Source organism: Tasmannia lanceolata, unplaced genomic scaffold (genome assembly GCF_043159265.1).
Source record: "Tasmannia lanceolata isolate RefF3 unplaced genomic scaffold, GAP_Taslan_0.1 ptg000006l, whole genome shotgun sequence".
In the NCBI taxonomy this organism is placed as follows: Eukaryota; Viridiplantae; Streptophyta; class Magnoliopsida; order Canellales; family Winteraceae; genus Tasmannia; species Tasmannia lanceolata.
The window spans coordinates 34,358,315-34,374,582 of NW_027518683.1; the positions used below are offsets into that span (position 1 = coordinate 34,358,315).

Sequence of the window (16,268 nt, forward strand, 5' to 3'; positions counted from 1 at the left end):
TTTCCTTGTCGGAGGGCCAAGAGGGCGTCCGCCGGGTCGTGGCAGAGGCGATTGTTGGCGAACCTTGCTGTAAAATTCCTTCCGAATTCATGGAAGGATGCGATGGAGTCCGGCTCCAGACGCAAGTACCAATCGTTAGCAGTTTTTCTCAACAAGGAGGCAGAGGCCTTGCACATAAATCCATCCGACGCTCCCCGGAGCGCCATTACCCTCCTGAAAGTTTGGAGGAACTCTAGGGGATCATTGCTTCCATCGTAACAACCGAATCGGGAGAGATCTATCCTCGTCTCCATGGGAGTTTTAAGGATCTCCGCAATGAATGGGGACGTCGTCTCTCTTTCCCACTCGTACAGGATGTTGTGGGCATAGGATTTTTTCATCTCTCGCTTAACTTCTCGGATCTGTCTCTGCAGATCAACCAGCTGGTCTAGCCCTAGCAGTTGCGCCGAGGTAGCCACCTCCTCTGCCCGTACCGGAGGTAACTCTTGGAACCGAGTCATCTGGATAGGGAGGGCGTGGCCTTGGGTAGCTTCCTTCTCGACGTCTGGTTGATACTCCCCGGCTAGGGGAGGTAAAGGGCTATTTGTCGAAAGGGAGGCGGCTCAGACCGTTGCGCTCCTCCGCCGATGGTGACATTCCTCAGGAGAATCTCTGCCGTCCTCTTCGTAGGCTTCAATCTGACCATCTGTTGCCGGAGGCATTTCTGAAAATGGAGACTTCAGTTGTGGAGGCAATTGTAGGAAGAGCTCCTGGCGAAGCTCATTGATCATTTCCATAGTAGGGACCACCTGTAGTGTGCTGGAAGTGGGCCTATGCTGGCCCGAGGCCTGTGAGTTCTGGTCCCGAGAATTGGAGACATGAGCTTGTGCATGTTGGGCTTGGCTTTTAGTCATTACTCCTATTTCTTGCTGTTGGGCGTGGTTTCTCTTCGTCACAAAGTGTTCAGGCTCAGACGGGTCCCATGGATGGTGCCAATATGATGGCGCCAAAATCCGAGTTCGCGATCGCGCGGTGGGTAGAGAGCCTCCGCGGGGGTCTGCAATCACAAACAAAAGGGTCAGGGAGGTCCGGGGTAGGTCCCGGACGACCACTTCGACACCCAAGTCAGATTCTGGACCAACGATATAAAGAACAACAAGAAATGGCGGAGGTACAATCAAGTTTACCAGGGCCAATGTGCGGGCTCTTTCACCGATATTTGGGTGGGCGAGTTGGGGGCTAAGGGAGGGATAGGGCGTCTAGCGCCTCCTCCCCTTCTTGATTAAAGTTCGGGAAGCCCTACTGGCGATATAGAGCTTCCTCTAATGGCTTTATTTTTTTTTGGAGTCGTTGCTTTTTCCCGGCTGGATCGGGCCTCTTCTTAGGGACTTAATGGCGTATTTATTCTTTGATCTTGCATGCAAATCCTCTTCATGGGGCGCCACGTGGACCTTTTCATCATTTGAAAGAGAAAACCTTCTTTTGCTGGATTGGGTTGCCTCCTGGTTTGACGGCGCGCGTGGCTTTGTTGTGTAATCTTGCCCATAATCGTGATGATGAAGTTTTTTGGAGGCGGGGAGGTGACACATGGCAGGATCACGTGGCTTACCATGTATTAATGTCTCTTCTAATCGTGATTGGATTCTTTCGCCGCATGGGTGACACGTGGTGAGATCCAACAGTCCGCCGTATTTATGCCCTATCAGTCCTAATTTTCTGATCTTTTGATGCTTATAGATGGTGTCGACCATCCATAGGTCTCATCCTATACACATGATTTTATCGTCAAGGGCTGTTTAAATTGGGGCCAACCGTTTGGATTTTCAAAAAAGATTTTTTTAAAATTACACTTTATCCTGACGGAGTAATAAAGCGGATGGAATGCTATGCGCAAACAAAAAAAAAAAACTCTACCTTTTTAACCTAAACCTACTGGCTTACGTCACTTCGGATGACGTGGCGAACACCCATTTATTCGGTCCCTTGCTCGGACTTCTCGTGGTCTCGCTCGCATAACTTCCTTTTTTCTCAAATAGAGTGAAGCATATGATGGTCTTGGATCTTAAGTCTTAACGATTCAGTCGTTGGCCCTAGCTCTTAGATAGTTGCTGTTGAGAGAGAGAGGGAGGAAAGAGAGGGGGCTCTATACATGTATATGAGTTTCGATCGATCGGAAAGAGAGAGTATTGATAAAAGATGAAAGATGGGAAGCCGAGATCCAGAAGAACAAACAGAGGCCTCAGCTTACTCCCACATCGGGTATTTGAGATGGGGGGTTGGTTTTCCTTTTGCCTAATCTCATTATTGGTGTTGGTGGCTTTCCTAGTCCGCGTTTTGGTGTCCCTCCATCCCTACTCAGGTGCCGGTGATCCGCCCAAGTTTGGTGACTACGAGGCTCAACGTCATTGGATGGAGATCACGGTGAACACCCCGGCCAAAGAGTGGTACCGCAACGGAACCTCCAATAATCTCTCTTATTGGGGCCTCGACTACCCACCCCTCACTGCTTACCAGAGCTACGCACACGGCCTGTTTCTTCGCTCCTTTGATCCTGACTCTGTTGCCCTGTTCACCTCCCGTGGTCACGAATCCCCTACAGGGTAATTCAATTTTTTTTTTCAATTATAAGATATGATATGTACGTTTAATATCAATCGTCCCATTTCCAATTTCCTGCAAAATTTGATTATCTTTATGAAATTTTGTTATCCGGGTTTCACTTGTTACGACAAAAAATAGTATTTTTTTGGGGAAATGATTTCTGCACATTAGTATTTTATTTACTTGAAAGTGCTTTTTTGGAATCGTTGAAAACTAGAAAGTTTAAAACTTTGATTATTTGAATTTAAAATTTAGTAATAGGTGGTGAATTTAAATTTAAATTTAAATTTGAACTTAGCAATCAGAATTGGGTTTTAATCTTCTTTATAAATTTCACCATTCACTCAAGGTCCTAATATTAATGGACCAACAAGTACTGATTCTTTAGTACAGTGTCGAATCTAGATGATAAAAAAAATAAAATCTGATGAATGTTTGTGCAATGAGGAATCTGTTACAAACTTCAAACTTCAGACATAACTATAAACTAAACAGTGTAGTTCAAAATCCTTATTTGTGCAGCGAGATAGTGTGAACACGAATAGTGTAGTAAATTAGTGTAAACAGACATAAGAAAAAATGATGAAAATGGTGTAAATATGAATAACATCAACACAGGCAGATCGGTGCAAATAAAATCATGAATATGAGGATAAAATCTGCATAAATAAATCACCATTATGAAATAGAAAGGTTTAGGCCTTCCCTGTTTATAGAGATGACAATAGAATCGCGTCTCGGAGGTGAACCGGCAAGGTCACAAGGAAGAGATAGTGAAGGTATGTTTGAAGACTCTGAGATGGCGTTCGAGCTGCTGCCCCCAGTAATGAAATGGCGAGAATGTAGAGAAAAAAAGAGAAAGATGTTTGAAAGAGAAAGCTTGTTTGCTTGTGGGTTTTCTTGTGTGAGAGAATGGTCTCTTTAGAGAGGATCCTTAAGGGGTTTTATAGAGGGAAAATGCGCGAATATAGCCGTTGAAGAGGATTCATCAAGGGATTTAGGGTTTGCAAAAATGTCATTTGGGTGAGGTTTGGAAGAAAACATAATATAAATCAAGTAAGAAATGGGTTTGATGGGGATTTGGTGAGATTTGGCCATTTGTGGAAGGATTTTGAGGGAAAGGATGAGATTTTGGAGATTTTGGGGGAAAAATGAAAATGGAAAGAAGAAAGAGTTGTTCTTAGGACTCAATGGCATGCAATGGTAAATTTGAGGAGTTTCTTAGCTATTTTGATACTTAAATAGTGGAGGGCATGGGTTGTAAATAGGAGGAGAACCAAGGCCTTTCTTTTACCATTAAGAGGTGAAAAAAGTTTCCTTTTTCCCTCATGTAATGCTTGAGGACCATCTCGGTTCCCCATTAATTCAATATATCATTATTTAAAAAAAAAGAGGTGAAAAATGACAAAAAAATAAAAATCGCATGCTTACATTTGCCCCTCTTTGTCACTTGTTGTAAGCAATAAGTGACAAAGAAGTGAATAAGTACGAAATGGGGTTCCTAGTTTTAGAAATGATGGTTAGATGAACATGGGGGCCCTTCTTGGGCGTCCCATGTGAAGACATGGGGTGGCCAAGAAGATAGGCGTGAAAGGTAAAGTGTTGTAGAAAGAAACGAAGTAAGAGGAAAATAAAACAAGTAGGAAAATGAAGTGAGAAGAAAAAATTAAACTTGGGTTATAAATAAAGTAAACGAGTAGGAGAGAAGACTTAGGGGCAGCAGCATATTATGACATCTGTATAGTCTTCATTTTGATATGGCAAGGGAGATATGTGAGAATAGCTGTAAAAGCTATCTCTAGTTATTCGTCTCGTGGCAAATGTGAAGGATGCAATTTTAGAAAATGATGTAAGTGAAAGAAAAATTAGCAAGGTGAAATATGAATGTTGTATTGTGGTAGCAAAGTGAGGAGCATGATGCTCTTGTACATAAAAAATGGTGGGTTGCCCAGTGAAAATGAGTTGTGCGATGAAAAGAAGTGCATGGTGCAAAGATGATTTTATAAATATGAATTTGAGGTCCTATAAGACTGTATTGTTGGCAATTCCAGTAAAATAGCGAGTGAATCTGACAATTATATCAAAGCATTGAAACATGGATCACACCTTTAGCATAGGTAATAAGACATGTCAAATGTACTACTATGGGTGTAGTGAATGACTATAAGGATGACTCACGTGATACGGTGAATGCATGTATAGTGAGTGAAAAGGAAATTGGGGAAATGTAAATGGATATAAAATATGATGCGGTGGAAAAGAAAATTGAGACCAGTAATGTGGAGGTAAAAGGTGTGGGAAAGGAAGCCTGTGTGAGTGTAGTTGTAGCTAGGTCTTATTGGTGTTTGCTTATTTTTTTGAGTATTTTGAGAGTTTGTTTTAAGAGGTTTAGAGTTGATTTTCGGTGTATATTTGTTTTGGAAGTTTGTTTAAAGGTTGATTGAAGATTTTTTTTGTGTGGAATGCGAGTGGTTCGAAGGAGTAGACAAAGTGTGTGATTGGCGTGTTTTCTTACTTTGATTAGGTTTATAGTTGCGTTTAATACTAGAACGAGTTGTTTGTGGAGTAGATGGTGAGGAGGTAGAGGTAGATTTAGGAATGGGTGTATGCGTTTGTGGCTGCGACACAATTTGGATGCTATTAATTGCAGGGCTAATAGGGGAAACAAAGGTATTGGAGAGTAGGTCAATCAGGTTGAGGGAGATTGGAGTAGATGGAGAGAAATTCTATTAGTTTGGGCGTGAATAGCTTGCATTGGTTGTGTGCTAGAAGGGTGAGATGTAAACGAGGGTTTTGATTGTGAATGTGAATTGGGGTGGTAGATTCTTAATGTGTTAATTGAGGTTGGTTGTGCGCCTAAACTTGATTGTGTCTGAGGAATAGGTTGCGTAGGAATAGAGGATTTGTCGGTTGGGGAGGTGCCTTGGTCGATGGAGAGTTTGTTGGTAGCAATTAAGTATTGGACAAAGTATTTGAAAGCATTGCAGTTTCCGACTAGGTGTCCGGGTGTTTTATGGAATTTACAATATTTGTCTTCTCGGTAGTTTTTGTGTTTGGGAGCATCGGGCTTAATTTGTGGATGTCAGATCATGTTTGCAGCGATAATTGTGTGAAATAAATTGGTATAGTTTATATCCAATGGTTTGAGTGGTTGCTTATCTTTTGACTTGTGCATTTAGGACTGTTAATAGGAGAAGTGTTGGTTTATGTTATGTATGGAGTTTGTGTGGGACTGTGTAGTTGACTGAGTTGTTCGAAATGGGAAGGTTCCGTTAGCTTCAAAGGCTTGTTGTATGGCGATCCCATGTTAGATTAGTTTATCGAAGGAAGTGAGACATAAGATGGATAATTGAAATCTCATTTCGGGTGCAAGGGCGAGAAGGAAGGTAGAGGACGAGGAAAGGTTCTGGTCCATGTAGTTGATTAGCTAGGGTTCGCCAACGGTTATAAAATTATGTGAAGGTTTCATCATGATTTTGTTTCATGGTGGTAGGGTCATGTAAAGTTATTTCTGTGTCTAAGTTGTAAAAAAATGTTCAATGAAAGCACAACATAACTGAAGGAATGAAGTAAGTGACTTACTTGGAAGTTGAGAGAACCATGTGAAGGCTAGGCCGGTGAGGCTTTGGGGGAAGAGTTGCATTAGTAGGGCGTCATTTTGTTGAATATGAACACACTTAATGATGACAGATTTTATATGAGCACGAGGACTTCCATTCCCTTTGTAAAGGGTGAATTGGGGAATGACAAAGTTGGTAGGGAAAGGAACGGAAGGGATATAGTCAGGGTACGGGAGGGAACATAAGTCTGGTAAGGTGGATGACTCTGTGTTGTCGATACGAGCGAGAATATCTTGAATATTTGTTTTAGTTGATTATGTGGAGGTTACCATTAAAAAAAATGTGAAGGTTTAAAAGGTGGGAGATCTATGTTTGTTTTTGAGGAAGGTTTTGATAGGGAAAACGGATTGGCAGCATTGCGGGTGTGGGTAAAGTTAGACTTTGATCTGATTGAGGGTAGTGATGGTTCTTAGAGTTTAGTTGATTACGAAGTTCAATATTTTCGGCTGCAAGGGCTGTGATTTTTTGGTTTAAATCCGCGATAGCCTCTTCATAAGTGTGTTCCATAGTAGTTTGGAGAGACTCATTAATATGGACCGTAGGTGTCTGTTGTGTTGTGGTTTTAAGAGGGTGAGTATCGATAGGAATTTCAGGCAATATAAATTGTCCTGACATGGTGATATTAATGTTTTTATACTTAGGTTTAGATTTTAAAGGGCTGTTCTGGGCAACAAGGAGTCAAGGAATATTATGTTAATGAACTGAATGGCTTTGGTTCTTAGTGTATGTATGTGAAAGAGTAGGCGAAGGGGGGAATTTGGGCGTGCCAAATGAAAACTAGAAAGTTTAAAACTATGATTATTTGAATTTAAAATTTAGTAATAGGTGGTGAATTTAAATTTAAATTTGAACTTAGCAATCAGAATTGGGTTTTAATCTTCTTTATAAATTTCACTATTCACTCAAGGTCCTAATATTAATGGACCAATAAGGGTCTGATTCTTTAGTACAGTGTAGAATCTACATGGTCAAAAAACAAAAAAAAATCTGATGAATGTTTGTGCAATGAGGAATCAGTTACAGACTTCAAACTTCAGACATAACTATAAGCTAAACAGGGTTAAACAGACATAAGAAAAGATGATGAAAATGGTGTAAATATGAATATGATCAACACAGGCAGATTGGTGCAAATAAAATCATGAATATGAGTATAAAATCTGCATAAATAAATCACCATTATGAAATAGAAGGGTTTAGGCCTTCCCTATTTATAGAGATGACAGCAGGTCGCAAGGAAGATATAGTGAAGGTGGGTTTGAAGACTCTGAGATGGCGTTCCAGCTGCTGCCCCAGTAATGAAATGGCGAGAATGTAGTGGAGGGCATGGGTTGTAAATAGGTGGAGAACCAAGGCCTTTTTTATCTTTACCTTTAAGAGGTGAAAAATGACAAAAAAAAAAAAATTGCATGCTTACAATCGTAATAACCACTGTACAGCTCTTTAAATACTAAAAGACAAGCAAGTGAGCGCATGCATCAAAATATGTTTGTGCTGAAATCATTTCCCTTTTTTTGTCCTTCTTTTGCTTTCTTATATATATATATATATACACACACACACACACATATAGGGAAATGATATTTGGGCCAAGGTGTTTCGATAAACAAGTGCTCCAATTGTTTGTCGTGTAGTATTTAAAGGGATTTCAGAGGATATTACGGTTCTAAAAAAGCTCTTTAAACCCTTTAAATACTACACGCCAAACAAGTGGAGCGCATGTTTATAGAAACACTTGGCGCAGATATCATTTCCCTATATATATATATATATATATATATAGAGAGAGAGAGAGAGAGAGAGAGAGAGAGAGAGAGAGAGAGAGAGAGAGAGAGGAGACTGTTGGTGCGCTTAAGAGCCCAATCACATGGGGGCCCACTTTGTTAGGATGATCCAAGCATTCATTTGAAGGTCCCTTACATAGATGGGGGGTGTACCAAAAATCAGCCGCATAGAATCATCCTAACCCATCCATTTGTGGAGGTCAAAATGGACAGACATTGTTTATCCACAAATCTGCCCATTTTTGTCCTCCACAAATGTAGGGGTTAGGATGATCCTATGGAGCTGATTTTTGGTACACCCCCTATCTACCATAGGGCCTTGCAAATGAATGGTTTGGATCACCACAGAAAATGTGGGACCCATGTGATTGGGCGCTTAAGCGCACCATAAGCTTGGTGAGCTTAAGCGCACCAACAGTTTCCTCATATATATATATATATATATATATATATATATATATATATATATATATATATAAATAGGGATTTGTTAGCGTCCATTGCAGAAGGCTTTTCGCAGATGGTCAGTTGCATCTGACAGCAGTGACGGAGTGAATGAAGACAAAATTTGCCGAAAAGTGAGCCTATGTGGCCGCTGTCAAATGCAACAGACCATCCGCGAAAAGCTTTCTACGATCGATGCTAGCAAATCCCATATATATATATATATATATATATATATATATATATGGTTAGGATGATCCTATGGAGCTGATTTTTGGTACACACCCTATCTATGATAGGGCCTTGCAAATGAATGGTTTGGATCACCACAGAAAATGTGGGACCCATGTGATTGGGGCGCTTAAGCTCACCAACACTTTCCTCTATATATATATATGTGCGCTTAAGCGCACCATTTTTTTGGTGTGCTTAAGTTGTTATAACGCCTCCCATTGGTGCGCTTTAGCGGGACCCAAACATTTAAACGAATGGGAGGCGTTATAACAACTTAAGCGCACCAAAAAAAAAAATAGTGCGCTTAAGCGCCCCAATAGTTTTTTTTTTTCTCTCTCTCTCTCTCTTTATATATATATATATATATATATATATATATATATATATAGAGGAAATGGTTCCTACACATATGTGTAGAGAGTTCTCTATACACTAGCTTAAAATACAGTGGGGGCCCACATTGTTTGGGTGATCCAAGCCATCCATTTTAAAGGCCCTCACATAGATAGGGTGTCTACAAAAAATCAGATCCATAGGATCATCCCAACCCTACGATTTGTGGAGGTAAAATGGATGTCTTTAAACCTTCACAAATTAGTCCATTTTTTGCCTTCACAGTTCGAATGGTTAGGATGATCCTATGGATCTGATTTTTTGTGGACACCCTATCTATGAGAGGGCCTTAAAAATGAATGGTTTGGATCACCCAAATAATGTGGCCCCCACTGTATTTTAAGCTAGTGTGTAGATAACTTATCTACACATGTGTAGGAACTGTTCTCTCTCATATATATATATATATATATATATATATATATATATATATCCTGTTTTACAGCGTGTCTCCCCTCTCAATTCAGTTTTATTTTCTTCATCCATTATAAAAGATGATCTATACACATTTATATCAAAATAGAAACCAACCCAATTTGCATTTCCCCGCAAAATTTGCTTATCTTTATGACATTTAATCTGGGTTTCTTTTGTTACATGAAAAAATGAGGGTTTTTTTTTCCGTCTGCTTTCTTATATGTTTGTGTTAGGTACCTAACCAATACACCAAAAGCTCCAGAGCTGATGGATCTCGATAGACTAGTGTCGCATTCCAGGTTTGGTCCCACGTAGTCCCATACCTAGGCAGGTCCTCACTCAAGACTGTAACATATCTCCATGCTTCTGCATCCGTTGTGACAGCTTTAACTCTAGCCTCTTTTTCGAGGTAGCCCGTTCCACAAGTCGGCCCTTCCGTTGCGACTCACTCTGTGGCAACTTCACTTTTCACTCTGACTTTTTACCAGGTAGCTGTTTCTAGGTAGTCCTCTCCACAGGTTGCCCCTTCTGCCACTCGAACATGGGACCTGTTGGCTCCTCTGGTACCAAATGTTAGGTACCTAACAATACACCAAAAGGTCTAGAGTTGATGGAATATGTTAGGATCTAGGCCTTTTAAACCTATCCCATACCAGGTTGGGTCCCACCTAGTCCCATACCTAGGCCGGTCCTGATGCAGCCGCATCTTCATCCATCAACGACTTGCAATGGGGTTGTGCCTAATTTCTAGCCAAAGATTGGCATTAGGAAACTTCTTTAGTTTAGGGATTTTGTTTTCTTATTCTTATCCTTATCTTTAGTTAGGATGAGTTAGTATTCAAAAATTTTTAGGATCTCTTAAGTATTATTTTTGTTTTAGTAGTTACATGTGGTTAGGAGTCCTTTGTTAGGAAGAGTCTTTGCTCTTGTAAAACATATATAACTGAACCGTTGAGAATGGAAAAAGAGGACTTTTGGACGTTTTAACAATTTGGCTATTTTGACACTTTCTCTCTTCTTGGGTTACGATTTTCCCAAAAATCGCAGGCGAAAGAGATTAGAATATCCTGGCTTTGCCACTTTCTATCTTCCGCTCCACTAATTTCGTATCCGAGCTCTCTTGGATCCTTGTTGTTTGTTGTGAGGAGGCGACTAGCATGGCTGTGGGTGTGATCGAGGTGTTTGTATGGAGGCTCCTCATTAAGCCTACCAAATCGATGAAGTTGAAGTATTAAGGATGCAAGTCCAATAACTTTTGAAACGTGTAGCGCGTTTCGAAACTCAAGGGGTCAGCTGAGCTCGAAAGGGGTAGCCGGTCGAGGCTATAATAATAGTCTCGTCTCGAATGTTAATCCTTTTGAGCATTGTGTTCCACGGGGTGAGCCGGGTGAAAGGGAAATTTAATATCGGATGGGTCCTAATCAGGCCTGCCATGATATTGATATGTGCTTCTAGGGCTTAGGTTTTGGTCATATAGTGACATAGTGCCCAAAACAAAGGTGCGTACATTTGGTCGAAGAATTTGAGGGTTTGGTTGAAACGAAGGTTCTCTAATTGAACAACCATATTTAAATATGGTCGAAGAGTTTGACGAGTTGGTCAAACTGAAGGTTCTAAATGAACAACCGTGTTTTGATGACTACAATGATGATGAGGGTGACAAGATTACTTGGAATGATCGTGGCGAGTGTTGCGATGATATGGTGACACAAGAGATGACTGTTGTACGCTATGAAACAATGGACGAAGAAGCAAAAGAAATTGGATCTGATGGCATGGAGATCGAAGTAGAGGGTAAATGGCTAAATACTAATTTGATTTCTTCATCAATTTTTGTCGATCCATTTTTATTAGATCCAACATTGATGAAGCCTACAATTGATGTTTGCGAATTCAAGCCGGTTCAAGTTGAAGAAAGATTATCTTTTCGTCCTAGAGATTATGTAGAAGAGTTTGATGCTCTAAAGTTTCAGATGATTAGAATTCTTCAACACTTCAAAACTCGCGGACGAGTTTTTTTTTTGAATCATGGAAAAATGATGGCGACGAAAATTAGTATGAATGTGCACTCTTTGAATATTCAAATCTGAGAACGGATTTTCTCCAACCCGGGGAGTCTGATGCGGATCTGCATCCATCAACGACTTGCAAAGGGGCTGTGCCTAATTTCTAGCCAAAGAATGGTATTAGGAAACTTCTTTATTCTAGGGATTTTGTTTTCTTATTCTTATCCTTATCCTAGCTAGGATGAGTTAGTATTCAAAGGTTTTAGGATCTCTTAAGTATTATTTTTGTTTTAGTACTTACATGTGGTTAGGAGTCCTTTGTTAGAAGTCTTTGCTCTCTTTATTTTAGGGATTTTGTTTTCTTATTCTTATCCTTATCTTTAGCTAGGATGAGTTAGTATTCAAAGATTTTAGGATCTCTTAAGTATTATTTTTGTTTTAGTAGTTACATGTGGTTAGGAGTCCTTTGTTAGAAGTCTTTGCTCTTGTAAAACATATATAAGTGAACGGTTGAGAAAGAAAAAAGAGGACTTTTGGATGCTTTTACAATTTGGCTATTTTGGCACTTTCTCTCTTCTTGGGTTACGATTTTCCCAAAAATTGTAGGCGAAAGAGATTATAATATCCCGGCTTTGCGATTTTCTATCTTCCGCTCCACTAGGTCCTCACTTAGTACCATAACAGTCTGTGCATATGTTGTCTTTCCCTGCAAAATTTGCTAAGCTTTATGACATTTAATCTGGGTTTTCTCTTGTTACACGAAAAAATTAGATTTGTTTTTTCTTCTTCCTTGCTTTCTTATATATCTTGGCATATGAATTCTCCTTTGCAGAAAACTTCTCATGAGATGGACGGTTTTGTCTTCAGATGCACTGATTTTCTTTCCATCAGCTCTCTATTTCATATTTGTTTACTGCATTGTTCGGGGCAACAAAGACATTGCTTCTTGGCACCTCGCAATTATTCTACTCAACCCAGCTCTGATCCTAATAGACCATGGTCATTTTCAGGTATATTGAAGGATTCAAATTAGTTGTAATTCATTGCAAACCTGCATTTTTCTTATGTCAGTTATTTCTCAGTACAATTGCATCAGCCTAGGCTTAACAGTTGCAGCCATTGCCGCCATCTTCTCTAAGAACGAGTTGATTGGGTCCATTTTGTTCAGTCTTGCACTCAACCACAAACAGGTAAGCCTGTTAGCTAAATGTTGCCACGCAGATGTTATATTCACCATTACTTTCTTGTGATGTGGGTTGAAGAGCCTTTGTTTTCTGGCAGATGAGTGCATATTTTGCGCCTGCTTTTTTCAGTCACCTCTTGGGGAAATGCCTCAGACGTCGAAATCCATTTCTTGGGGTGTTTAAATTGGGCCTTGTGGTTTTGGGAACCTTTGCTCTTATTTGGTGGCCATATCTATATTCAGTAGAATCTGTTATGGAGGTAGACTTACTTTGTTTTATTTCTCGAATGATAAAAACATGTTATTTGGTTCTGAAGGCCCGGCAAAGGACCCTGACATCAATAAAACAGCGGCCTTGGTTGCACACATCTTCTACTGGGTCGCTGCTATTGCTTCGGAATGTGCAATTCCTAGATGTTTTAGGTCCTAAAAATTGTTTATTTTCTACATTTGTTTATTGAAATTGTTTCTCATGTCATATGATGTAGGTTCTGTCCAGGCTAGCTCCATTTGGGAGAGGAATATATGAGGACTATGTGGCCAATTTTTGGTGTGGCACATCGATTCTTATAAAATGGAAGAAACTATTCACAACACAGTCGTTGAAGTTTCTCAGCTCTGTGGCCACCACTTCCGCTGTTTTACCATCAATGGTTCAGCAAATAAAGGCCCCAAGTGATCAGGGCTTCCTTTATGCACTACTGAATAGTTCATTTTCATTCTATCTATTTTCATTCCAAGGTATCACTATCCTCATTTCAACTTCTATCTGAATATTCCCATCGCTGACTACTTCCTCTGCTATTTTGCATATTGTGGCTAACACTTAGTCTGCCTTTGTATTGGGAAAATTGGCAGTTCACGAGAAGTCTATTCTATTGCCTCTTTTACCTGCAAGCCTTCTAGCACCGGAGGAGCCTCTTGTTTTCAGCTGGTTGACATGCAATGCCTTGCTCTCAATGTTCCCTCTTATTTGTCGGGATCATCTCATCCTACCATATGTAGCTCTATTTGGTCTCTTTGCTCTCATTTACCGTTCATCCGATAGAAGACACATCGTGAATGGGGTGGATTCCTCTGCCTTGTGGAAAAGATTTATGAACTTGCTTCTGATGTGCTTTCTACTGCTTCATCTTGTTTACTTGTCTTTGCAGCCACCAGAGAAGTACCCTTTCCTCTTTGAGGCCCTAATTATGATTTTTTGCTTCACTCAGTTTGTGATCTTGACTCTTTATACCAACATGAAGCAATGGATGCTATTAGATCGGTCTACTCGAGTAGTAAGGGAAAAAAAGATTCTTTGATCTTATGATTACAAGGATGGAGGTGAAAGGATGGAGGATCAAGATAACCATCATTGGAGAGGGCCATTTCCATTAAATTATGTCTTTCTTCATGTGTATCAAGTATTACTACGGATGTATTGATATAAGCCTTTGCTCAATTCCATTTTGCATTCTTATATATGGGTCTCTCTCTCTCTCTCTCTCACACACACACATGTAGATGAAAGGATGGAGAAAGATGATAACCATCACTGGAGAGGGTCATTTCTATTAAATTATGTCTTTCTACATGTGTATTCATGGTTTTAAATTTTGGCCGAAACGAAATATTTCGGTTTCGGCCTCGACCGAAACGAAATTTATATGAAGTCGTTTCTTTACAAGATTTCGGTGAAATTTCACCGAAATTCCGAAATTTTTTCGAAATGTCACCAAAATTTCGTTTTTAGCCCATTTTACAAAATTTCCACCGAAATTTTAAATAGATCTACTGAAATTTTTTAAAAGTCCACCGAAATGTTATTATTCCCACCGAAATTTATGAAATATTCACCAAACTAGCCAAAATTCTCACCTAAATCTGCACCGAAATTTTAGACATTTCAGTTGAAATTAAAAAAAAATAAGATGAAATCATAATCATATTTTTACATGATTTTGGCCGAAATTTCGGCCCGAAACCGAAATGTTTCTGTTTGGGTGGTGACCGAAACCGACACCGAAACCGAAATTTAAAACCTTACTACTGATGTAGTGATATAAGGCTTTGCTCGATTCCATTTTGCACTCTCTCATGAAAGGATGGAGAAAGATGATAGCCATCTTTCGAGAGGGCCATTTCCATTAAATTATGTCTTTCATCATGTATATCGGGTATTACTAATAAAATAGTGATGTAAACCTTTGCTTAGTTCCATTTTGTATTCTTATATCCGTGCCTTGTTTTATTGGTGCTTGCACAAGTGCCCCCTGAAAGTTGATTTTATTTCAACCATTAAAGGCTATATATAATAGGGTTTCCCAAGTTAGCAAGTCTTTGAGTAGGATCTTACAGGGGGTCTTTAATTAGAGGTGTGGAAGCTTACAAATGATGGTGCTTTTATTTAAAATAGGAAACACTTACCCAATAACATTCGACCTACATCTGAAGTATATTAGTTTCTAATAATAGACTTCTACAATTAGAATTAGTGTTCATCTAGACAATTGCTAATTTAATCCTTTTATTATGAGAATTACAAGTAAACCCTTCCTATAGGAATTGTTAGGCCTAAAATCGGTAACAGATACGGCAGTGACGTAGGAGCTGAGCTGGAGGAGCCGAAGAGCCGAAGTGAAGGAGCTGAGTCCTGCGGAACCGAAGTGAAGGAGTTGAGTCCTGCACAAGGAGCAAACGAGGTCAGAAGACCAACCCGGAGTCGTTACTCCGGACAGGCCCTTTGACACTCAAGTCAGTATGAGCAGGAGTGCAGAGCGAGTTTAAGAGTGGTGGTTGGGAAGTTATTACCCATTGGTTTGAGCTCTGAAAGCCCTTTTATAGAGGGAAACCTGGGGTGGTTGGATTACCTACCCCAGGAGAGGTGTCGGCCTGTTATAGGTTTGAGTTTACCTAGTCTGAGGTAATTATCATAATACCCCTGGGCTGACGCTGAATTTGTGGTGGGCCATCCTAGGGCCACGTGTCGACACTGCTGTTTTTCATACCCCATCAGTTGCCCCCCCAGTTCTCCAAGTCATTGTAGTGATTTGGGGAAGCGTGGTGAGTTATATTCCTGAACAGGGGGAGTCCGTCCGGCGAAGCCGTTTGTCCGGCCCGCAAAATCAGTCCGGAAATTTCGTCTGTCCGGCTTGGGAATCAGTCCGGAAATTTCGTCAGTCCGGCCAGGAAATCAGTCCGGAAATTTTGTCTGTTCGGCTTGGAAATCAGTCCGGAAATTCTGTCTGTCCGGCCATGAAATCAATCCGGAAATTCTGTCTATTCGGCCAGGAAATCAGTCCGGAAATTATGTCTGTCCGGCCTGGGAATCAGTCTGGAAATTCTTGTCTGTCCGGCCAGGAAATCAGTCCGGAAAATCTTTCTGTCCGGCCTGGAAATTAGTCCGGAAATTTTGTCCAAGCCGGACAGATTTTTGTCGTTTAGTGAATGAGCCATATTCTGTCCGGCTTGGGCCGGACAGATTTTTGTCGTTTAGTGAATGCGCCATATTCTGTCCGGCTTGGGCCGGGCAGATTTTTGTCGTTTAGCGAATGTGCCATATTCTGTTCGGCTTAGGCCGGACAGATTTTTGTCGTTTAGCGAATGTTGTCCGGCTTGGGCCGGA

General features: G+C 40.4%; 1 protein-coding gene across 1 annotated transcript; it reads left to right on the forward strand.

Moving 5' to 3' along the window:
* Positions 1 to 1,973: 1,973 nt before the first annotated feature.
* Positions 1,974 to 14,125, forward strand: LOC143878569 (ALG6, ALG8 glycosyltransferase family). The gene is made up of 6 exons (XM_077380841.1): positions 1,974 to 2,579; positions 12,311 to 12,488; positions 12,561 to 12,668; positions 12,760 to 12,921; positions 13,150 to 13,402; positions 13,520 to 14,125. Exons 1-6 carry the CDS (start codon positions 2,176 to 2,178, stop codon positions 13,963 to 13,965), a joined length of 1,551 nt encoding a protein of 516 aa, XP_077236956.1. The 5' UTR covers positions 1,974 to 2,175; the 3' UTR covers positions 13,966 to 14,125.
* Positions 14,126 to 16,268: the final 2,143 nt, after the last annotated feature.

Bases quoted from the DNA above. Each gene is read 5' to 3' on its own strand.
- LOC143878569 (XM_077380841.1), top strand. From the start codon at position 2,176: ATGAAAGATGGGAAGCCGAGATCCAGAAGAACAAACAGAGGCCTCAGC. The intron at 2,580-12,310 runs GTAATTCAATTT...TCTCCTTTGCAG, and splicing joins GGTCACGAATCCCCTACAGG to AAAACTTCTCATGAGATGGA. The intron at 12,922-13,149 runs GTAGACTTACTT...CATATGATGTAG, and splicing joins CAGTAGAATCTGTTATGGAG to GTTCTGTCCAGGCTAGCTCC.